General features: G+C 37.1%; 1 protein-coding gene across 5 annotated transcripts in view; it reads right to left on the bottom strand.

Moving 5' to 3' along the window:
• The window catches only part of LOC102218350 (interleukin-1 receptor accessory protein-like 1-B), a 204,946-nt gene that overhangs the window by 59,052 nt on the left and 121,040 nt on the right, over window positions 1–24,854 (bottom strand). For all 5 annotated transcript variants that reach the window (XM_023336434.1, XM_023336437.1, XM_023336436.1 and 2 more), the window contains one exon: window positions 6,288–6,362. In XM_023336434.1, coding sequence (XP_023192202.1) covers window positions 6,288–6,362 — 75 coding nt within the window. The remainder of the gene's footprint in view (window positions 1–6,287; window positions 6,363–24,854) is intronic.

Below are 24,854 nucleotides of genomic sequence, written 5' to 3'. Positions count from 1 at the left end.
CAGTGGCTAAATAGAAATAGCTGACTTCAGTAAAGAAATGCATTAAGTGATAAAACAAAACAATAAAAAAGTAAAAAAATGGCTGACCCGATAAAGTATTCAGACCCAATAAACCTTCCCCACATTTTGTCACGTTAGACCAACACAAAATAGTATGTAATATAAATTTTTTTTATTTATTTTTTTACAAATAATAATCTAACAGTCCCACAAGAAGGTTATGGTATAAACAATTTTGAGCATTAAACATATGAAGCACTGTCATATAAGCCCTAAGCAAAAATAAAGATGTTTTAAATCAAAGCATTTTCATAAATCATGTTTATTTTACATCAACCACAATTGTATATTACATAAAAGTGTTACTTTTCTCTCTAGTATTACATCCCAGTAAAATGTACAGATGTTTATCATAGTAGAAAACATAGAAATATTCAAGGGGTATTAATAGTTTTGCATTGGTCTGTTAACTTTATAACCATCAGCAGTTTGTTGATCACAACTTTTACCTCACAACTAATTAATGAAGTTCCAGTGTTTAACACGTGCAGTCTCCTCAGTTGGGGAAGATGATGAAGAGGCAAATAATCTGATGTTGAATAAAATACTTTCTAAACGGGTGCACCTTCTACATATACAGGCACCACTCAGTGTACGTATTCACTCAACCTGAGAAAGTTTTGCACAGTTCAGGTTATAGGCAAAGAAACAAAAAGAAGAAAGAAATAGCCCTTCTTCTGTTGCCCAGTGTATGTCTAGTCCTGCTTGCTGAAATAATGGATTTTAATTCATTTCCAGAAGAGTGCACCCATCTGGTGGCTTTGGGGGACAGTAAAATCCACTATCAGTTACAATTATTCCAAAGGAGAGCAATGTGCTCCAAGCGTGAGTGTGACCCATCCACCCCGACTAGTGCAGGGCTGTGCAAATATCTGCTCGGGTGATTAAGAGGGAGAGCTGGCGAGATGCTCAGAGTGGTGTGCTGCGTAAGCATGAGCCGAATCCCTCAAGCACGCTTACCGCACTGGTGCGTCCATGACAAATCATCCTGAGGGAATCAACACCAAGCCAGTGACTCGGTTTGCGTGCGATTCTGTTTTGAATCGGTCACTGGAGTGTCTGTAATATTCCACTTAGTGTAAAGGGTGTTTATTTTGAGGGATTCCATCAAATCTTCCACCTAGAGGTAGATTTCAACAGCTCATCCCTTGGGGACAGTAAAAAAAATCTATAACGATAAAACTGATGTTTTCTGGTCAAACGTCAGCTGACTTGCACAAAGGGAACCCTGTTTCTTGCAGAAACTAGATAAAAAATGTCAGGATGCCCTGCAAAAAAAACAAACAAAAAAAACTATCTGTGATAAAAGCACATAGCTGATGATTCCTGTAGCGCTGACAGAGTACACACACAATACATTGTTGGTGGCATTGAGGCTTGTTATGCAAAACAGAGAATTTTTTTTTTTCTGAGGAAATTTGGCAGGACAAACATCCAAGGAGACGAGGCTTCAGAACAGAAAGGGGAAAATCTGACAAAGTCCCTCTTAAAGAAAAGCAAACTCCGACAAACGCAGCTCTTTTCTAAAAAGCTCTTTAGCAATTCCCTCAAACATCGCCCTCCTCGTGGTGCAGCTTTTTCTTTTCTACTTCACTCCTGTTTTTGTGGTCAAATCTTTGCGCCAACATCTCTGGGCTTTTATCCAGCACACCCCGGCCTGCTGAGAGTCTTCTGTGACAGCTTATGTAACATAAGTGTTTGATTTACATCTGCCTGTGTGCGTGAACGCATGCGTGTGCGATGTGTAAAGCCAAGATGGAGGCTGTGTGAGACCTGAGCTGTTTGCAAGAGAAGAAGAGATAAAGTGGGTCTGTGTTTCCCGGCACTGTTGCAGATTTATCTCTCTGCTTATGGCCCTGATTTTATTGCCCATCGGTCGGCCTACGCTAGATACCATTTCTCTCTCTCTCTACTTTTCACTAACCATAAGGGGCCGGCTTCTTTCTATGCACGTCCCGGCTCCTATAAATCTGCCACCTTGCTCCATAAAGCTGCTCAGGGCATGCCTTAACAAATATTAAGAAAGAGAGAATAAATAAATAACGGCTAAATAAATGAGAAGCTGCTGTTTAGAGGCAGAGTGCATTTCTGCACACAAAATGAAGCCCTACTGTAAAATATTTACCTCTGTCTTGGTGCTTTGGACCCTCAGTGAGGAGTCTGTGGGAGCTCACTGCATAACATCACAGACTTTCTCTTCCACTGTCCCTCATGTCTCTGCTGCTCTGCATGCTCATCTTTTGTTGTTGTTGTTGTTGATGGATGTGCCAATCCCTTTTACACCATATGAACAGATGAAGCTGTTCTGCTTTTAGCGTGAGATCATTCAACGATCAGGCAGTGCAAACACCTACTCAGGTTCTATTGCGTTCAGAAATGAGTTTGCAAAATTGTTCTTATGGAGCATCTTTGCATTTCAAACTACAGACAAAAAAAACCAATTAGTTATTTGCCAAAATTAAGAATTTCCAACATTCCAAGCTATAGATTTCAATGATGCTTTTAGACATTGATCTTTTATCAGACATGAAATAATTGGCTTTTAAACTGGTCAAATAAGATACCTAAACTGTAAGATTTACACACACATATATATAAACACACAGATAGGGTTAAAAATGTGGTGGGCTCCACTCTCACAAGTCCAAAGCTAGATTTATAGATGACACACTGAACTGGGCGAGGGTGAGTGAGCTAGTTACGCCGTCCACAGTCTTGTGAATTGGCCTGTCGCGTTGTCGCGGCGCCTGGTCGCACCACCTCTGAACTTTTGTAATGTTGCGGATCGCACGCGCCATCTTTCACTCAAAATGGACGATTTGGAAGGTGCTCTTGGAGAGCAGGTTCACCTGTACCTGCATTTATATATATTCTATGATTATTTTACCGCCCTTATTACGTGTTCAAATAAGAAGATCTTGATCTTCAGAATGTTGCTATAAATCTTTTAATCAACACAGAAAAGAACAATATCACTCTCTTTACAATGGCGACTGACACATTTTTAAATTCAGCTTCAAACTTTAGTCTTTACTTTTGGAGTTCAAGTTTTTGTAATAAAAGTGTTTTGATTGGTATGATGTAAAATTTTTAATCTTAAGTGTTGCGTTTTTATTAGCTGTAAGTGGGAAATTGTCATAATTAAAAAAATAAAAGTTCTGAAGCAGTCTGTGCGTAATTATTCAATATTTTGCGTTTCCCTTATGAAATTTAGTTACTGAAATATTGACTTTTTCAATAATATTTTAATTTATTGAATATAATGGTATTTTCTTAGGCAAAGGCCTAAATGTCTTCATAGAAAGAAAAAAAGAACCTTCCAAAACCTTATCGCCTGTTTTATAAATTCAATGTCTTTTTGGAATCATGGTTTTTTTAATATCACATAAATATAATTTTAACATACGCCATCTTAACGTGTCCAAATATTTTTGTTGTCATTGTAACCAAATAGCGCAGTCTTCATCCGATCATAAACCATTTCCACACAAGGCAATTTCCTTTGTATTTTAAGGGGGGAAAAAGTTTCTAGGAGTTTCTTCTTAGTTCATGTTCACTATTCATGGATCCCTTCCCCATGAATAGTGACACTAGTGTTTCAAGCAGTGTCCACTTCATAGCATGCTTCATGCTGGATGGTTCTTGTGTTAAACTAGCTAAAGACAGTTTCCCTCCATTTGAGGGTGACAGCTTGGGTCAATCTTAGATTCATCTTCTAGTTCTTGTCTTGGCTCTTTCAGCCTTAAAGAGATTCTGGTCATCTTGCAGTCAGCAGTGCTTTCAGCTCCAGCCATGACTTTTTTACTAATATTTGGTTTCAGTCGACGTCCCTTCACTCCCGACTTTGAACATGATTTAGGATCATTATTTGGTTGTAGAAACCGACCAGTTTTATTTCTACAGCTGGCGATTTCTGCCTCCAAAGATTACCGGTATTTAATTTAATCCACTCTTCTTTCTAACAGTGAAATGTTTCCATATTAAAAAGCCCACTATTTGATTGAGTAGGCCTATTGCTTAAGAGTCTGAAAGCTCTTCTTTTCAGAGGATTCTCAAGTCTTTCTCCTACAATTTTTTCTGCTTTAAAAAGTCATTTTCCAATATCATCAGTCCAGAGGACTCGATAAAAAAAGACTACTTCAGATATTCATTTGATGGCTAAATGTGGTAAGGGAGTAATTGATGATTAAGAATACAAATTAATGTCATGTCACTGTTATGAAAATCTCAGAAGCACAGATGCTTAAAATAAAGAGGTGTAATCACCAACTCATATAGTCACAGACAAATGAGGTTATTATTCTGCTCTCTGTTCTTAGCTTAAAGATAAATAATATTTCATTGCAAAACAGAAACTAGCTTATTTCCAAATTAAAACACTGATACTTGAGGGAAGCAAAGAAAAAGTAAAACAAAAATGTTTTAGATCAAACACGCATGTACACCCCACCAAATGGTGGTTTATAGTTAAAAATGTTTTTGAATTCAGTGACAGATTAAATCTTTTAGGTTTGCTTAGCTTTAACCTTTAATCTTTATAAACACAAATTCAAAAAATCTTATGACGTGAGAAGTTAAACACTTCAGTCGGATGTCTTTATGCCATCTCTTGTGAGAAGGTTGCTTTTTGTCAGAGATTTTTTAAAGCAATTTCTGTAGCTTTTGCTGAGATTTTTTTGGTATCAAACTTTTTAGATTTTTCCTTTTCAATCCAACAAGTTATAAAGTTGTATTTGTTTAAAGATGAGGATTTTTCCAAAAAGTTTATTTATGAATTATTGTGAAACTCAGTGACCCGACAATATATTTTTGTCCACTGGATCTTTATGCATTCTGCTGGTTTTTTTCCCCCAAAACAAATGGCTAAAGAAATTCATCACGTCTATGAAATGGGTCTAAAAAATCAGAACTGCATGGGATTAGGCATGCTCTGGTTTGGCTTAATAATATTCATCAAGTTCAACCAAACAAAAAGTCTGAAACTCTTGGTAAAACTTGTTGACAAGCTCCAGAATGCTGAGATGCTAAAAGCGTGAAAGGTGATCCTTTGAGTTTTGAACAAACTAAACCTTTATAAAACACGTTTTTTAATTAAACATTAAAATCATAATTATTAGTGGAAATTTTGACCTGCTGTAACCAAAAAAGTTTCTACATGCAAGTTCTCTTTGACCTCTACTGCTCTGATTTGGACTGTTTTCTCATTAAAAATAATTCACCCAAAATACGCCAGTTTCATAAAAGCCCGCAGCCATTTATTGCACACATATGCAGAGCACAGCAAAAACAACACCAGCAAACAAAAACACACAGTCACGAAGCAAACAATGAAGATTTAAACAATTGTGAGACATTTTCATGGGAAAAGCCAAACCTTTCCTGAATATCAGTGGATTAAAGATAGAGACAAATGACACAAATAGCTTAAGGGCCCGCATTGTGCAACCTGTTCATGCATAGGTGTGAGTCGGCTGACATGTGAGGCTGTGCCTGTCAGTTTATCAACAGCAGCAATTTTTCACCCTTGATCAGCCAACCGTGGAGGCATTTCAAATGAACTACCTGCATTCCAGCAGCATCAGATTGAAGACAAAAGGCAGGCTCTCTGTGAATTATTGGACCTTCTTTGGGCTTTGTCTTCATACCTCCCCTTTGTGTCACAAACTCTTCCAATCTTTCTCCGATTCTCCAGACCTCTCAGTCTTGTCTGATTGGCTGCACTGTGACAGACACATTAGCCATTCACAGCATGGCAAGCGCCATGTGGACAGAGGACTGTGCCCAGAAATCAAGCAATATGCTGTCACAGAAAAAAACAAAAAACAACAAACAAACCACTCGCATATACTTGCTCTTGCATGCATGTCCACATGGTAGTCCCATTGTGACCTCACGTCAAAAAAGACAAACAACGGCGACAGAAAGCGGCCGCCTCTCAATGTGGCGAGCCAGAGTACGGAACCTCGGTACCATATGGGCTCTTCATTGTTGACAAAACAGCCTTAGGGATAGTAGCATCCGCAATTAGCATATACAGAAACCACTTTTTCATTTTCACCATCTCCCCAACAAATAAGTGATATCACTGATCCACATGTATTGCCCAGAGGTGTGGGGAAGACGATTTGTAAAGTCATCAATTTCCTTTAATTTGGGGAACAACACAGACAACAGTGACAGCAGCATGTAAAAAAGAAGAAAAATAAAGCATCCTTAGATGGTCTTACCGAGTTGTGTCTCCATGTTTGTCGTCTTGTTTTCTGCTGGAAACAGGATCTTTGGCGGGTCGACTGTTATAGGAGCTGAAAAATAAGAAAACAGACACAAATTGAGGCATGCGCAAAAAAACCCAAAAAACAAAAAAACACATTTATCTTTCAAAACATAACTGCTGCATCTTTATTGCAACAGTTTAAGCTTCTGCAGGTATATTGTTTCATTCACCTGGCCTACTTGTAACTAATGCATCACCACTTTACTAAAAACATGGCACCGTTTATTCTGTCTAAGTGTTATGTACATGAAGAGCCCTTGTAGAGTGTAAGAGTGTGCCTCGGAGAGAGGGAGCAGCTGATGCTCTAATGATGCTAATCATCCATACGGTGGATGTCAGACCTGCTGCTTAAGTCTCTACTCTGGGGAATGCCGGAGCATGCTGCAGTTTTATGGTTTGTATAGAGGTGGCGGCACTCCTTAGGGTTAAAAAGGTTTAAACATTGTCTTGTATCTACAAAAGGAAGAAAAATAAGTTGGCTTCAGAAAAGGGGAGGCCATGATTTTACACAACATAATTAGGATTAATATCAGGTATCAGGAATTTGTATGATTGTGAATCTTTCTGAATATTGTGATCCAGATGTCAACTAGAATCAATATTTTGAGTTTCCATTACAACATCTCATTATTTACCATTAGCTTTAGCATCTTAGCCACTGAAATCTATTTTAACTGTAAGCATCACAGTTACTATAGAACATCTTGAAGTGCTTTTGTAGCACTTCAAGTATGTAAGAAACATTTATTCTCAGTATCATTATCAAAAGCAGTGAGTCCATGCAACTCATTAAATATAAAATTGGCAAACAGAGTTAAAACTTAAAACACTTAAAATGTAACACCCTACCAAATACTGGATTCAAGTCCTTTGCAATTGTAATACTGCACAAACTAATACATGTTTAATGACTACAATATCGTGCAGAGTGCGGCTTTATTTAGGCAAGTACACAATTTGTCACTTAAAACAAAAACAGTAAGTCACAGGTTTGGAACAGAGTTACACCATTTCCCATTTGATAGCTAATTACCATGTCTGTGACACCAAGATTTAGTGTTTACAAGTCAGGGACACTTTCACTTTCATCTAGTGCTTCTACATTCACTTCAAGATGCAGTGCTGGATGTTTTAAAACCTTGAGTTTGAACAATAATAATCATGTTTGGGAGTGCACACAACACTTTTTGTGGACACGTAGTAAATTAAGTGAGGAATGCTAAACTTTTCCTCATCATTCTGGAGGAGTGTTAACTTCATTTCCTGTTGTACTTCAATTAAAACTTCCCATTATTCACCAAACACAAGACACACTTTTTACATCACTTATAGACCTAGATTAATTAATATATATTAGGTAATATCATGTTTTCAAATATTTAAATACATCATCAGAAGCTACCATGAAAGAATGATTGAATATAGCTTTAATTCTGAAATTTATTTATTTATTTATTTATTTTTTCACGGAGAGATTTTTTTCTTTCTTGTGAGAAGTACGTTGAACAACCCTTTCTGTATCAGCCATTACAATTTACATAAACAGTTTTGGCAACGGAAATGCAAACAGCCCATGACATACTCCCGGTTTAGGGTAATTAAAGCTCAGGGATCAATGCTTACGGTAGCATAACGGATCCTTTTCTGATCAGAATCATCATACATCATCCTTTTTTGGATGATGTATGATGATGTACTTATTTCTTATAAACAAGAAAAGCAATGGTATTTCAACATAGGGCCACCGTGTGGACTAGTGGCACACAGGTAAGTTTTAAATTTTTGAAGTGTGGGCACCAACGATCACCATATTGACCTACAACTCCCGAAAAGTCATTTAAATTTGACCAAGCACTTTTAATAACAAATGTAGCAACTTCAAAAACGAAAAAGAAAAAAAAAATCTATTTGACTTTCAATATTTCTGCAAAACAAACTATTCCATACCAAAGAAGTAAAATCTTTATCAATAGGAAAGCTCTTGTCTTAGCACATAACATAATTCACCACAACCAGAGATGATTTTCTGAAAACCTTTTTACTTCCATAATATCAGTTCGATCAGATGTCACACCTGCTAGTACGTAAATAGTGACTGAAGCTCTGATATCTGTGAGAGGGGCGGTCACAGGTGTTTAGTCACGACTGTTTGCACCATTAATAGATAATCAGCACAAATTACACTAGATATGGAGGCAATTTTAATTACATATCAAACTGCTATACATAATTACACAATGGGTGATCCTATAGCTAATTATGGCTATATTCTATAGCCATAATTAGCTGTACCAGGCAAACAAATGTGGGCAATCTGCGTATGGAACACAAGCGGGGAAGCAGACGTGGTACAGAGATGGACGATAGGACACGACAAAGAGTAACCTGCTAATCACGTAAAGAAAGTAAAGTCAAAATTCTTGTAAAGATGAGATTAACAAGCTGCAAAAGCATAACCCACATTCCCTTGCCCTACTTTTGGCATACTGTGGTTACTTTAGAAAATCTCATCATCTCATTTATCACCCTTTTATAAGGAATACATCAATTATCATGGCTTGGGAGGGACCACCATTTAAAAAGTGACAGACTCGAAGATGATCTCAACAAAAAGACTCTGCTCACATTGATAAGCACCCACTGACTATAAATGCAATTAATTATGCAAATATATCTGGTAAACTCTAATAAAATGGTTTTGTGCCTCACAAGAAAATAATGGTAACCTCATGCGTCTTGTATTTATACTGGATTTTATGATTGTGTGTTACGTTTGTAAGGTAAAACTTAACCATGAACATGATCTTGAATGTTTAACAAGTAAATTTAAGTAAATAAAGCATTAAATCAGCAGGAGCTTTTGGTAAACCTTCTGCTTCCCAGAAAATGTTTTTGTATTCCAATTTAATGCTACAGAAAATCCTCCCTTTTTTGACAGTTCTGTGGGCAAAATGTGGGAATTATTTAAGCTTCACAATTGGCTCATTTGGGATATCTAGGCACATTTTAAGCTTTTAGATCACTTTAAACATCACTGTAAAGCACAGATTTTTAGTAGCCTAAGGGCAGAGAGATGCTGTATCCTCTGTGCTGTAAAAGCTGAATAAATTTCAAGAGTTGATACAAAAAATAAACTATTCAGCTACATAATAAAATACAGTGTTTTCAGCCATTCAAATCACAACCTTTTGAGTAACACAAGAGCTAAACACAGACAAACTAGAGTCACAGAACCAGAGCTCTCATGCTTGTGTTATTTTCCTGTGTAAACCAGATAACATACATAATCATATTTTTATTTCCTAAACACAAACTATTGTTTTTTTTTTTTCAAACTCCAGCTAGGCAAAAATGTATTCCCTGCTTTATTATGCTATTTTTCACTTGTAAAAAAAAACCAAACATGTTATACATGTACATTTACCAAATATAATTTGATTTATGATTTGATTCATTTCATTTTCATATAAAAGAACCCGTCAATATCATATTTTTCTACCTATAAAAGCTGGGACATTTTTAGAGGTAGTTTAACCACATTAACTTGATAGTTTTCTTCACTGCAGCATGGTGTAGATATTTTACTTCCACCACTGCCATACATTTTAATAAATCCATTCATATTGAACAATCCATATGTGACCAGAATACAGTCCCCGTTACACATATTTTAAATAACTGCTTTTATGCTCCAGTTACTAAAAGATCTCAGCTAATTTCCAAATTCTGCATCTAAGCGCTTAAGAAACTTGTGAATGACCAATTAAAAAAATACTTTGAATTAAAAGTATTTCAACTGTAATTTCTTTCTCTAAAGCAGCTGACCTGGACTGTTTATAGCTTAATTGTAATTATTTGACTACGACATATTCTGCCACAGCCTTTCAGATATCATTTAGAACAAGCTATGAACTGGTTATCAAAAGATTTTTTTAAAATCTTAATTTCATATTGCCTATTTGTGACTAAATGTGTTTTTCAGGGCTCTCTATTGGGATTTCCTTGTAGCAGACACTAGCGTTCAGTTTATTATATTTGGTCTGCTTCAGTTTGATGTGAATAATAATAAAAAAAAAAAAAAAAGCTCTATCTGATAATCTGTCATAATCTGACAGATGGTGTCTCCTGATCACACACTTTAATTGCACTCAGCATAGCTTGCAATAAAGTACAACAGGACCTTATGTTGTCCAGTTAAATTCAACTGAAGCATTTTAAATATATTTCAATCACAAATGTTTCTTTTCTTATTTGATAAATTGTACTGTTTTCCATTTATGTTGTTTTCAATTGGAAGCCTTGTAATGAATACAATCTGATTTGATACATTGTCTTGTTTATCTGTTTAAAGCAGGCCTATTTTCAAATTAATGCTCTGCGTCTCATTAAGATTTACTTTTAAATTAAGGTATGATATTAATTCAACAGACTTTGAGGCCTTATGTCTGTGCTAAAAATGTAGAATCCAGTGGGTAAATATGATGAAATGATTCTGCAGTTTCATTGCACTTAAGTAGGTTTTAAGTGAGATTAAAGAGCAGCTAGCGTGTGCTCTGTATGTTTGTGCGGATGTGTGCAAACTGGACTACATGTTGGATATATGAACAGAGCGTGGGACTGTGTGGGCGTAAGCTTTGTGATCAGTCATCCAGAATCCCAATTCTGCTTGGTGGCAAAGCTCAGTGGACTTTCCAGATGGATTATTCCGGGTGACCGACTCTAGGCAAACAGCAAATTAATGAATTAAGGATAGAGCTAAGATACTTAGATCACTGGGGTTTTTCTGTCACTGTTCTCATTTGCGGGGCTGCTGTCTGGGATTTGCATTAAAGATGTAGAAAATTGGTTATAAAGGTGAAAGTGAGAAGAAATCGAATGAATAAACTACTCTAGCAGACACGTCAACACACGAGAAAGCATTTAGACTCACTACAGATTAAAAAAATGATATTTTTAACCACGAAAGGGAGTTAAGCTTGAGAAAAAGAAAAACAAAATAGGGGAAAGGAGACGTGAGCAAATATAAAGTCCTTGTATGTCCCTAAAGACGACTTCTCCTCTATGGCTGATAGACTCCTGTACTATACTGAAGGAGATCTCCATATATTAAGAGTGACCTTCCCTTGTTTTATAGTCACCTTTCAGCCAGTTTCATTTCAAACCTGATGGCACAATAACCTCCCTGTATGATTTTCTTATAAAGTCACCTTATTGCATAGAGAATTTGGTTGCAGACTAAACTATTTCCCACATGAAAGCAGCTGAGCAGTGAATTTGTTGGTGTCATCTGTGGGAAGATAATAACAGCACTTATATTCATTCTTAACCATATCACACAGCATCACTGTTCAGCTCCGTTGCTCTCTCAAAAAGCCATGGAAGAGCCGAAACATTTCAACATGTAAAAGGAGAGTGAAATTCACTCCCCAGAACAGCTTTGACAAGTTTTTGCATCAATATGAGAAAAAAAAACATATTTATTGTCACAAAAAGAGAGAAAAACTACCCACTTTTGAGCCAAATGGTCATTTAAGGTTTTATTACCACGCTCAGATTGTCTAAAGATGAAATATGTCGATAATCAAGCTGCTCAAAGTGAAGTTCCAGCTGTGGGACTTTAATAACACACACTTTTGTGAAATAAGAATAAAAAGAAAATTAAATGTCTGCCTATCAGCTCACTGCTCATTTTGAGACTACGCTAACAAACGACTGGAAGCTACATTCAAGAATTCATTACCTAATAAGTACGACAGAGAGAGCAATTAAAAATATATCTGTTGATGGATGAAAGTGACAGAAAAGCCAGAAGATAAAATACCAATGAGAAGCGACAAAGACAGGAGGGCTGGGAAAATGTATGATTGATTACAGAGTTACTGTTATCTGCTGTCTTCTCTGTATGTGGGGGTGTGTGGGCGTGCGTGTGTGTGTGTGTGTGTGTGCATATGAGCACACGTGTACTTTTGTGCACCACAGGTTCTTGGGTTGACTCATTTATCTAAAATCTGCTTGTAATAAAACTCAATCGGAGTTTAAATGTTGACTCTAAGCATTGGCATTAGGGAGGAAACAAGGATCATCATGTAAAATGTGAAAAGAAAAGCTCATTGTGTGCAGCCATACAATCAGCGCCACCGGGGGCCTCTGACCACCAGCAGCGGGCAAGGTGGGTAAGGTGTCTTACAAAAGGACACAACAGCAGAGGCAGATGGAGCACATTATGAGTAGAACTAGGGATGGTGGTATTTTAATAATATTCCAACTTATGGAATATGACTTTATGCTATAGTCATAAAAAGGGGGGGGGGACAGTCTTTTTTTCTTCTTCTGTTTATCACTTCAATCACTTTTTTGATGCATGTTGGGGATATTAATTGCTGCACACCTCAAGTGCATTCAGAAACGTCTGGACTGAGCACAGACGCTCACAAGACGTTCCTGGAGATCTGTAAAGCTTGTGCAATGAGTACTAAAAGGACTACAGTGTCTTTTCAGTCAAACTGCAGAGTGGACTGTGAGGCATTAATTCACCATCATAGGCTTTGTAATATTGACCCAACCAGACATGTGGATGTTAAAATGATAGACAAAAATCACCAACTCTCTCTGGTCACTCTCCTGTCTGCACTCTTACCCTCTTTCCATACCTAAGTAAAAAACAACAACAAAAAACACCCTTAAAACATAAAATTACTTGGCTTGTACAGTCAGTGAATGGCTATAAATATTTTCAATGCCACTTAACACATAAGAAAATGGTATGACATAAAAGTAGTGCAAAAAGGCAACCTCATTCAGTCAGATTTTCAACCTTCAAAAATAATTACATTTTATGAATCACGATGAAGCAACTTGTATTAAGACTAAGCAGTTCAATCAACACACATCAGAAGGTGAACATTGTCTTTAAAAAAATGAGCATGAAATATGTTTTTCATCTGCAGAATAGTTAACAGTAAACAGGGAAGGTAAAGAGAAAAAAATAAGAGATTCAGGGGAAGTCTCTACAGAATTTAACGAACTCCCTTTGTAGTTGAGCAGATAAATGAAAACATTACAAACTCACTTGCATATTAGCACATAAGACTGTGTCGAAACACTGATTTGAAATAGATGAAAAGATACAAACATCTTTTTTCTCTTTTCATGTGGCAATAATGAACTGAAATCTAGACTTTCAAAAGTGAGAAAATAAACTCAAACACTAAATAGTGTGCGAACTGATGCTACAACTGCAATTGCTGTTTTTCTGATCTTATTTGCCCGCTCAGCCAAATACGAAGCTACTACACAGCACACATGCAAAAGACTTCAATCGTCTTTTCTTTTGGTCCATACTGCTGTGGTGTGTGTGACAGATAATATGCAGCACTCAGATGTGGTACAGTTAACACATGCTTTATGCCAAGTAATTTACCTTAAGAGCAAAGATCAAGAGAAAAGAAAATGAGACTTTAAATTGTTTTTGGGAGCTTTGAATGCAGAATGTTTATACTACAATATGGAATATAAATAATCAACTATTCTGAATTCAAGAGGGAATTCTTTGCTACAAGACTTGAGAGCGAGCTCAAGAGAAAGAACACATCACAATGTTATGGAAGAAAGATTGTGAACCTACATATGTACAATACAAATAAAGGTGGAGAGAAATAACTAGCAAGGCAGAATTATGTCCATAAAGGATTATGGACATAGAACTTAAAATATGTCTAAATAATGGTAGAGCTTATTGTGAGTAAGTCATCAGATTCCATTCATGTTTTTCTTTGCATATTTAAAGTGAAATTAGGCCCCAAGTTAATGATTTTTTTTTGGTGTTGATAAACTATCTAAACAGGTTATTTAGGGTTCTATTTTTATTTCTTTAAGGTTTTATTGGCTCTAGTGGACTTTATTTGAAAGTAGTTTGACAAGAGACAGGGTAATGAGAGAAGAGAAAGACATGCAGCAAGTGTTGAGAGGGCGGGAATCGAACCTGCGACCACCACGAGGACTAAGGCCTCAATACGTGGGTTGTGCTTTGCCCCTGTGCCACCGCAGCACCCCCTAGGGTTCTATTTTTATGGTTCTGTGCAAATTTGTTTAGTTCAGCCAAAGTTTGCCAAAAACTGCCTCAGTGCATTAATTCACCATCACAGACTTTGTAATTCCTTCTTATGTCGAACGGTGGCTACTGAAGTTGAATTCTTCTATTGTTTCCAACAATGCAGCTTTACATCGCAGCTCAGTTTGGGTATAAAAGCATCTCTCTCAGACACATGGGCCCACCTGGTGACAAGTCAGGAGTGGGAATGTGGCAGTGGAAAACGATCTCTTTGCACATGTGATTTATTTGCAATGTGGTGAGTTGAGCAGGTCTTCTTTGCTCTGACTGCTGGTGAGGGCATGCTGCAGGATGAATGCCTGTTTCCTGTGGTTAGGATGCAAAAGAGGCACATACACATTTACCTTTTGTTAAATTCATAGATTTAACCCCTTAAAAGTCTAATTTAATCAAGACGATGGACTGTAGCATCTCTCGCAATAAATAAAATCTGCTAGTCTGTGTTTTTTTTAACCAAGTGTCTTTGTTTTTAACCACTGCCTATACAATTGTCTTTACAGAAGTGGACAGGTGGCAAACATAATTTCAGAGTGCACTGCAGTGCGACGTCTGTGGGTATTCCTTGCTGTCAAATTTCTGTAATTCCCTCCGTGTTTTCAACATCACAGAAACCATTTGGCAGTAACTTTTTTTTCAGGCACGAAGAGAAAGAAACAGAACAACAAAAAGTGAAGAGGTGGATTTAATATCACTTCATCGCTTGCACCTTGCAATCAAAGTCTGTCTAGACGACGATGATAAAAAAAATATCGGTTTTTGATGAAATATGAACACACAGGGTGTGAAGTGTGTTTGGCACCCTTTTTGAGGTAAACCTCTAACAGGATCATTTTCACTGCTCAATCTATTTTCTTTCTGGTCTCCATGAGAAAATGTTTTCTTCTCACACTGCCATCTTTTCCTCATCTTTGGCCCTGGCACTTTCACTTTTACATCTCAGTAAGCTTGGCCTTTCTCAGCTTCACTTTGCCTCCACTGAACCCAGGCTGTGCCCTCAGCCCTCCTTGGCAGCATGCACAATGCAATCTGTGTACCTGTGTGGTGTATCTCGGAAAATATCAGTCTTGAACCTTAATGTTTTATAATGGTACGAGATTACGCTACAGCGTTCTTCCATTACGGCACAGCTTACAGACAGAGCGCTCAGATTCAATAATGCAGGTCAGTGCTCTTGTACAACTGCCAGACTGTAACCTTAGTGCAAACCTGAGTATAACACATGCTTCCTAAACACACACAAACATTTGCACATCCCGGCGAGCCACACATGCACTGCAGAGAAACACGTGTTGTCTTGCAGGCCGGCATGCCACACACCCAGGCAGCCCAAAACACCTTCCTGTTAGCCTCAGATAACAAAACCCAGTGGGGTGGCAGTGAGAAAGGAGACATTTCTACTAAATAAAAGACCAAAATGTTAAATTGATCCCCACATGGAGTTTATGCAGATAAGCAGAGCAAAAAACAAGGAAAATGTGACACAGGCATGACAGAAAAAACAACAACTGACCACTGAAGCGTCCAGTAGCTACTCTTACAGAGGATTAGCTCGTAATCAGCTCTGATCTCAACGGGTGATTCAGAGGAAAGCCCTAGTGACCTGGTATCCATTCTGTCACTCTGTTGGAGCAGTAGCATAAGGCCAACCCAGTCAACTGCAGCAGAGAGTCAAGGCAGGTGATACAAACCTGAGGGACAGGATTAACACAGTCCTGGCACATTACAGCCAGCATGCCCTGTGCAAAATCCCTCTGGAAGGTTACATTTATTTGTCCTTTTTTTCCTCTCCTTTGTTGCTATTCTGCCCACCAGCCTCAGGTCTGTCCAGGTGTGTAAACACAGTGGCAGAGCCAGTGGGCTACCTGAATATGAGGGAGAGCTTTCCATGAAGCAGCAGAGGAACAGACACTCAGGCTGCGGGGTCACTTCAACACCATCTGCTCCATCGGCTCACTTTGACCCGTCTCCACAACAACCTCAGCAGCTCAACTGCCCCCCACCCCTCAGCTGTACGTTTTAATGCTGCAATAAAAAGGTACAAAATACACTCAAATATGAAAAAATAAAAAAAACCCTGAATTTTACATTAATTGAATTATTGTCTAATGCAATTTCAGTCCTGGAGTAACTGGAATACGAAAAGGAGATTATCTAAATTGCTCTTCTGGAAAATCTGTGCTGCATGTGTTTGTTTTTTTTAAGAAACTCCACTAACACCTAATTTGTCTACATTTCTACCCATTCGGCTATTAAAGTGTCAGTGAAAAATAAAATTTTTCATTCAGTTTCAGATTTACCATCTACAAATTCTTTCTATTCAGTGTCTGTGTTGTTATACAGTAACATGTAAATCTTACCATAATGTCTGCAACAATGACTTTATAGGGAATTTAGAGGGAGGTAATGTCTTTGTCTTTGCATAGCCCATTTAATAAAGAAATAATTTTCAAGCAAAACCAAACATAAATTAGGCTTTCATATAGTACTTCACATTTTAGCAGCTATGCACCAAAAATAACATGAGACAAAAAAGTGCAAATCAACAATTGAGAAACTACACAGATGATCAAATATTTGCAGGGAAGTTTGTGTTTGTTTTATATTTTTCTGTTTGAAATTATGATTACCGATTGTTTTTACAATCTATGAACAGCACTTCCCGCAGTCCTTTCAAATAGTAGATTTAAAGTTAAGAGGTCTACAGCTAAATATTTTTATATTTATGCATGCCTGTACTTTAGGTGTTTGTTATAGCTCTAGGGAGTGGTTTGGCAAAAAGAAAATCACATTGCTTTGAATGAATGTGGGTAGTTTATTACATTGATGAGTAATTACACTAATTTGGTAATATTTCATCACTTAAAAAAAAAAGTGAGCCAAGTTCATATTTCCAACTTGAGCAAGTTGGCATTCAGTGTTGATATAGACTGAACTATAATCAGGCAGGACATATTTCAGGGATGTTAAGAGGGACAGAGAGCAAGAAAAGTTTTAATTTCAGACACAACACTTACCTATTTTAAGTCACTTTCAAAGCATGTCTAACTTTATGCTCTAATTCAATAAGATCTTGACTTTACTTACATATAATGTCAAAACCTAAGTATAAATTTCCCCTGGATGCAATGTTGGGTAATGTTCCCGCAGTCAGCTAGGGCCATTTCAAGCTCCGTAGTTTAAAAACAAAATCCTTCATGCTAAAGTTCACAGAAAATTTTTTTTTCTGGTAACCCGTTTCCACAGAAAATTCTTTCTTCTGAATGTTAGCGTTGTTCCACTCAAACAGCAAAGGTAGAAAAATAAAGCAGCTGAAAACTTTAGTTGGAGAAAGGCAAAGAGAAGACAAACACATACCGAGTTCTGGCATGAGAAGTCCCACTAATGCTACAGCACGTCTGGCCTGTGCCAAATTCTAATTAAAGATTCATTAGTCTTATCTGTGAATATGCCCACAAGATGTTCACATACATGATCGCTCATAACACTCCAAGTTATAAATACACAGTCACACTTACATAGACAAATATATACTAAAATATATAATATGCTCTGGTATTTAAACAGTGTAATTGAGTACTGTTACACAAACACTCTGAATGGGGAGAAGCAAACATTAGGGTGACGCTTCTAATGGACTAAGCTGACCTTGAGAGATGTTTCACCAGCTGCTTTAAGTGAAGCTCTTCACGTAACACACGGTGCCAGGTCTGCAAATCACGTGTTTGTTTTCTTCCCCTTATTCAAAAGCCTAACAATGTTCTTCTGTCCCAGCCTTCAGAGACAGATGGAGATCATTAGCTTTTCTCTCCCCTCTCCACGCTACGATCTGTCAAGTCTAAAGCACCGGTGCTCTTCATCTTGCCTTTTCATTCATCCACCTTCCATGTTTGCCCCTCACTCACCGTCTCTGTCCATCCCGTTCTGCACAGATTTATATCCAGAGGTTTCAAACTCCGCCGGAATCTTACAAGTTTAACAAGTGCTTCATCGCTCTTGTCAGAAGTAGTTACAGGAGTCATGACACACACTTCTCCAGACAGCAGGAATTGATGAGAAGCCATTAGACTCTGCTGATCCCACAGTGAATGAGAAGGCCTCCATCAAAGGCTTTATTCTGTGCCGTGACATCGAACCTCTCAGACTAACCAGATTTTCCACTTCTACAATATGTTTTCATGTATTTTTACTTGTAAGTTAAGAGAAAGTATAATGTTAACTTCTTCTGACCAAAAAGGTTCAGATCTATTGATCACATTTTCAAAGGTATTGAGTCTGTCGATGAATCTTTGTCGTTTATAGAATTAGGAGGGACAAGAAACAAGTACTATATCATGTCATTGGTCTGCATCCAGAGTCTCCGTGGTAACCATTTGTTTTCATGGGTAGCAGTAGTTTCCACCACTTGTATTCTGGAACTGTTTATGGATGCAAAGAAATTCTGCATGTTTTTTGCATCAGGTCCATCAGATTCTTATCTTGCATGAAAGGTCTACATTTACAGCAGAAATTAGGCACTGAATATTATGTCAACCATGATTAATTCGTAAAAGTAGTTAGACGGGTAAAAAATCCAAATGGGTGAATACTTTGTATATGCACTGTATATACCAACGTAATATTTTCTGTAGTAAGTTTGCACATGATTCTTCTTTTATCTATCATCATGTTGTGTTTGCTGTACCTTAAAAGTGTGAATTTAAAGATTTTTTATTTTTTTGGTTTGCTGTGACATGAAATAAGCAAACCAAAAACCAACCAAACCAAACATAGATTGGGTAAAATTTAAAACCACACCTCCAGTAAGCAAATGTTTCTCAACAGCCAGAGTCCAGACTCTCAGTACAAAACAAAGCGTAGAACAGTAGGCAGGTTTTTACCAGGGTAGCTTAGCGTCTATGAGGGAAGCAAATTAAATGCAGTTCCTTGACCCAAAAGTGTGGCTTACTTACTTTTCTTTTTCATTTTGGATAGAATCACAATTCTTTAGGGCTTAAATTTAAGCATGCATGTTTTCTTATCTTTCTCCAGTAATTATATTATCTTTGATCATGCACAGTATCTGCAAAATTTATAAATGAAGTCATTTTCCTAGTAAAGGTGAGCTGCCTAAACTGTGAAATTCCAGGGACTCAAATTGTGATTGGCTGCTGGACACATTGGACACAGACCTCTGTGTGTTAGCTAAATGTCATACTGATTGGTTGCAGTTGTGGCGTTGTTTCTACAATTTTTAGATGTAATTTCAGTGTGATCTGTTTTCAGTACTGGTCCTCATTACTGAAAACACAACAGAACTCAGCTTCATGTAGCAATAAAAACAGCATCCTGTTGTCACTGCTCAAAAATAAAAATTGTATTATATAAATTATGCAAACATCTTCCTCACATATTATCAGGTGCATTCAGACAATAAAGTGCACACATCTATAGACCCCACACTTGACTGCATTATTTGAGCAGCTAAAAGTAGAAGAGTTGATTTAGTGCTTTGACCTCCCTGCGGTGGATGAGGTTAAACGAAATCAGGGCTCGGTTCTCTTTCTCTGCTTTTAAAAACTTGACTAGCTCCCTGGAGGATGCCTAATCCTCTCAGACCACAAATCAAGTGGCAATTTCATCCCTGTAAAAACCTAGACATACACTTTTAGAAAATGAACATATATAAACTATACAGTGCTGCTCTACTCTCTGAGAAAGCTGCAATATGAGCCAGAAATGAGGAAAAAGTAAACAATTTTCTTCAGGGAAAGTGTGATATGAGAAAAATCTGAACAAGGCATAGCTAGTAGGGAAAATAACAGAGATTAAGCATATTTATGTGGAATTTTTTAACATTTTCTTTTGCAAAAAATAGTTTGTTCCAACTGGAGTTCATCCCTCAATATGCTGCTGGTTAACTATGTTAAGAGAAACTGTAATATTTAGTTTTGTTCGTTTTTTAAAAATTATTTCACAGATGGTCTCATTTTCCACAAGTACCATCAGATAAATGGTAGAATCCATCGCAATGATAGTGAGTTATCTGAGCTTTGCTTCATTAAAACATTGCTAAACCATGACACTTCCACCTCCAGACTTCTCATAGGCTGTCCACATGTTTTCACTCATGACTGTATGTCGTTCACATTCGGTTCCATTCTAAATCAGATTTAAACCATGTTTGCAGGTTTTATATTCAAACCGATTACAAAATAAAAACAGGAATTTAAGCAAACAACTTACTTTCACTGTAACAACTTCATACCTTTGATTTCCTAATAAGTGTTTTAAGAGATTTTAGGCTCACATTTTCAGAAAATTTGTAATAACCATGTTATCATCTATTTGAGTGTAAAATATTCATCAAAAGCCTCATATAAAATCCTTCGGCTCGGATAAAAGGGAATCAGCTAACAGGTACATCGTTCAAATGCGTCTCAAAACGGACAACTGGCACCTTACTTTCACATTCCCTTTAAATGAGGGGACACCAGAGGATGTACTGCTATCATGAATATTTGCATTTCGGATTCAACCACCTGTTCGTTTGAAAGCGTAGCAGCAGAAGGAAACAGAGGCTTTGACAGTAATGACTAATCATGGACCAGTGACACAAAGCGAGTCTCTTCACAGGGAGTGCTTGCTGCAGGTGAGTCACATCCTAAATGCACTTATTAGCAGGAGTGAGGGAGGAGAGTGTGGGAGATGGGGTGAAGAAAGGAGGGGGAGAGAAATTTGTTCCGCACGTTAGCTGGCATGCTTGGGTGCACGACAACAGAAGGCTGGCATAATGAATTTTGGCACGCAAACGGCTGTTAATGAAATAAAGAACCCCACCCCGACAGAGGTGCGAATGTGTGTGTAACATTTATGTGCAAAAAGACAGAGGAGGGAGAAGACAGAAAAAGTTGAGGTGTCAGGCCAGAGCACTGTTACTGTAGACAGAAAGAAAAAAAAAAATCATTCATTATGCCGTTGACTTTTCTTATTTATTCCAAAGTATTAAAATTAATATGTTTTAGGGAAATAAGCAATTTTTGTTCATGTGAAATGAATACATTTTGGTTCAAATTTTACTCTAAAAACGTTACTTTTTAAGAAAAATGGTTGGCAGCAACAATACAAGGCAAAAAGACTGCAGTTAGGTTTACCAGCCTGCGCAACAGTCTCCGAACTCATGATGACTTGTAGAAACAAGAGCTTAAAATGCCAGCAAATTATAGCTCCAGAAGAGTGAAAACACTGTAAACTTAAGGCACAATGATTGGACTCATAAAAGCTGATTTCAGTGATATTACAGTACAATAACTCTTGAACTAAGCTGCTCTTATACATCTGCTTTCCTGGAAATGAATATGTAGAGAGCACATATACAAATTGGGTGCCAGAGGGGCAATCAAATAAATGATTTCTCCTCTGGGAAATATGGCCTTAGAAGACAGTAAGTCTAAAAACCTGACTAGAAAAAATGTATTATAAGTCAAGAGAGATTGTTTCCAACTGGTTCTTCTGCAGAAGGTCATTGCTTCGCCTGAACTGTGCTAGCTGCAGTCAATTTTGTCAGATGGTTATGTTATTTATTGGCGGCAACAGTTGATGCAGTTCTGCAGCTGAACTTGTGCTCAGGGGAATCAGAGAAAAGCCTCCGAGGTAAGAGTCCTACCAGCTCTGGACTAAAACAACAAATATCTCAGAAATCACAACCAGAGAGAAGAAGAAAACCACAACGTTTTGACATACACTATACCAAGCAAGAAGTATCAACTCCAAAAGAATTAGAAAACTTAGAAATATTTATCTAGGAATTTTAAAACACTACATTAAGTAAAGATAAACTATTTCATACTCGCATACTAAATAGTTGTGTTCCTTTTTTTGTTAGTTAAGAAAACAGAAAACTTATACGAATAATCCAATTGGTGGAGAAAAACTGAAGCATTGTTGCATACTGCTCCTTTTTGGTCTCAAGACAATCCAAAAATACAAAATAGTTGCAGAGGGGCAAAATGAGCATCCATCCATCTTCTATACCCATTTATCCCTGTAGGGCCACAGGGGGCTGGTGCCAGCTGTAATTGGGCAAGAGGCAGGAAACACCCTAGACAGGACGTCAGTCCATCACAGAGCAACACAGGCACACAGGACAACACTCACAGAAACGATCATTCGAATAGACAATTTAGAGAGACAAATTAATCTAGGATGCATGTATTTTGGACTGGAGGGGAAGTAAGTCTACCTGGAGAGAACCGTGAAAAAAGTGTGTTGAACCTTTTAGATTAATTGCATGCATTAATGCATAAAAGTTGACAGCTCTAGTTTAAACCCAAACCAAGTCCAGATAATTGACGTTTTTGCATCTGTCTTTTTAATGAGTTCTTGGCTTGCGCTCTCCAACATGCTGCTTCCAGCTTGCTCTGCTTTTATGCTAGCTGATTACATTGTCAAGAAGCATTACTGCAGTTAGCCAATCACTTCAACAGTGTACCATATTGTGCATTACAAGTAACCAATGAAAAAGTCAACTATACAGCAAGATAAATAAGTATTTAACTTAGGAACATTTTTCTCAGAGAAGAAAAACAAAACACACAAGTTAAAATTGTATAATACTAAATAGGCTATAAAAAGGTTTCTTGTTATTACTTTTAAGCAGAAGAAACATTGACAGACATATTATCCAGTGAACCACCAATTGGGTCATGATCTGTAATTGGAAAGAACATTTAGTCATTAAACAACCACGATCACAAGATTTCTGACAGAGGAGTCAAAAAAATTATCATGAGTTGTCAAAGAACCAAGGACCACTGAAAGAAAGACATGGAATTAGCAGGTACAGTTCTTACAAAATGAAGCAATGGACTCAGCAATAATGAATGTTTACTCCACTGCTGAAGAAAAAGAATGTTGAAGCTTGCATAAAATTTGTAGCAGAAAATTTGAACAAGGTAATTAATTATTAGAAACATGGTCTGGTAACAAAAAAATATGTATATGTTTTTCTTTTTTAATCATTGCTCACAAAACAGTACGTCACCAGCAAAGTAGGAGGATCATAAAGCAGAGTTATACTGTATGTCAGCCAATGCTAACAGCAGAGTTTATCTCCACTTTTTGTTGCTCAAAACTTAATTTGTATCCTGAATTTGGATTTGAATTTCTTTGTGTGTCTGGATTGTTTGCATTGTTCCCAACATCTGTGAATTTCATGTCAAGAGCCCCATTAGAAATACATTTAATGACAAAATATTAAAGCTCGTTTTTCACTTTGTAAATATTCAGGATTTTGTAAATTTTATGATGCACCATAATTTGATTTTATGCAGTTTACATAAAGTGTGTTCTCAGTACAACAGGTGGTGGATGTGACTCTGATGTGATTTATAAATTCTCTAAAGATAAGCCTACCCTCACACTCTCAACACGAAATGCCTAATTGACTGTTAATTTGGTGCTAATTATGTAACATGTTATCCCAGTGAGACACCCCAGATGCCACGAGACGAAGGTGTTTAGAAGAGTGTTCAGGGCTGCAACGCAAAAAAGGGCTTTATGGAAACACTTCATGTGAGAACCATTCTGGATCCGTGTCCTCTAGTATAGAATAAGGTGGAAAACCAAACCAAGAAATAATTACACTACGATAAAGTTAAATAGGAAAACTTTCAACAGATATCAATGGCACAAAAATGACCTGCAACTTAGTTAGAAAAATATGCTAATTTTCGTTTCCTTACAAACAAGACTTTGAATAAATCATTCAACAATTTGCAGAAAAACTTGGCATATTAAAAATTAAGCACCAATTTTTTATTACTACTGGGAAAACGATAAACACAGAGACCCTCACTGTGCCTTTGAGAGGTTGAGCCAGGGATATTTTTGTGGCGCTGAAGCTCTCCTCTTTATCTGTTGTCACTGTGCTTTTGTATTGACTCTAAAATTGTAGGTTAGATGTTTACCTATTGATAGTATTCACTGCATCAAGAGACTGGGAGTGGAATTCACAACAAATTATCCTGTAGTAAATCAAATGCAGCACAAGTAGCATATTTTAGAAGTAATTTGCAAAACTGAATTTTCCTGTATAACCTGAAAATGGTGAGCAGCTTTGCATAAAAAAAATATTCTTATTTCTGACAGTTTGTGCATTAATATTTATTATGTGCTTTGTAAAAATGCTTGTTTTAACATTGGAAATCAAAGTGAAAACAATAAAAACAATAACAAATGGTTCGTCTTCGGACCATCTTTGGCTTTTATTGCAAAATGCATCAGCTTCTCCGCATGAATTCTTGATAAGCTCAAAAGTGGAATAACTTCCTTGGTTTTGAATGTTTGAGACTGATTGAACATATTCCAAATAGTTCAAAAATACTCAGGGAAAAAAAACCCAGAAATAATGACTAACATAATTCATAGTGTGAT

The sequence above is a fragment of the Xiphophorus maculatus genome, chromosome 7 (genome assembly GCF_002775205.1).
Source record: "Xiphophorus maculatus strain JP 163 A chromosome 7, X_maculatus-5.0-male, whole genome shotgun sequence".
NCBI lineage: Eukaryota > Metazoa > Chordata > Actinopteri > Cyprinodontiformes > Poeciliidae > Xiphophorus > Xiphophorus maculatus.
Note: the sequence above shows the minus strand (reverse complement) of the source record. Positions and strands in the feature narration are given on the sequence as shown.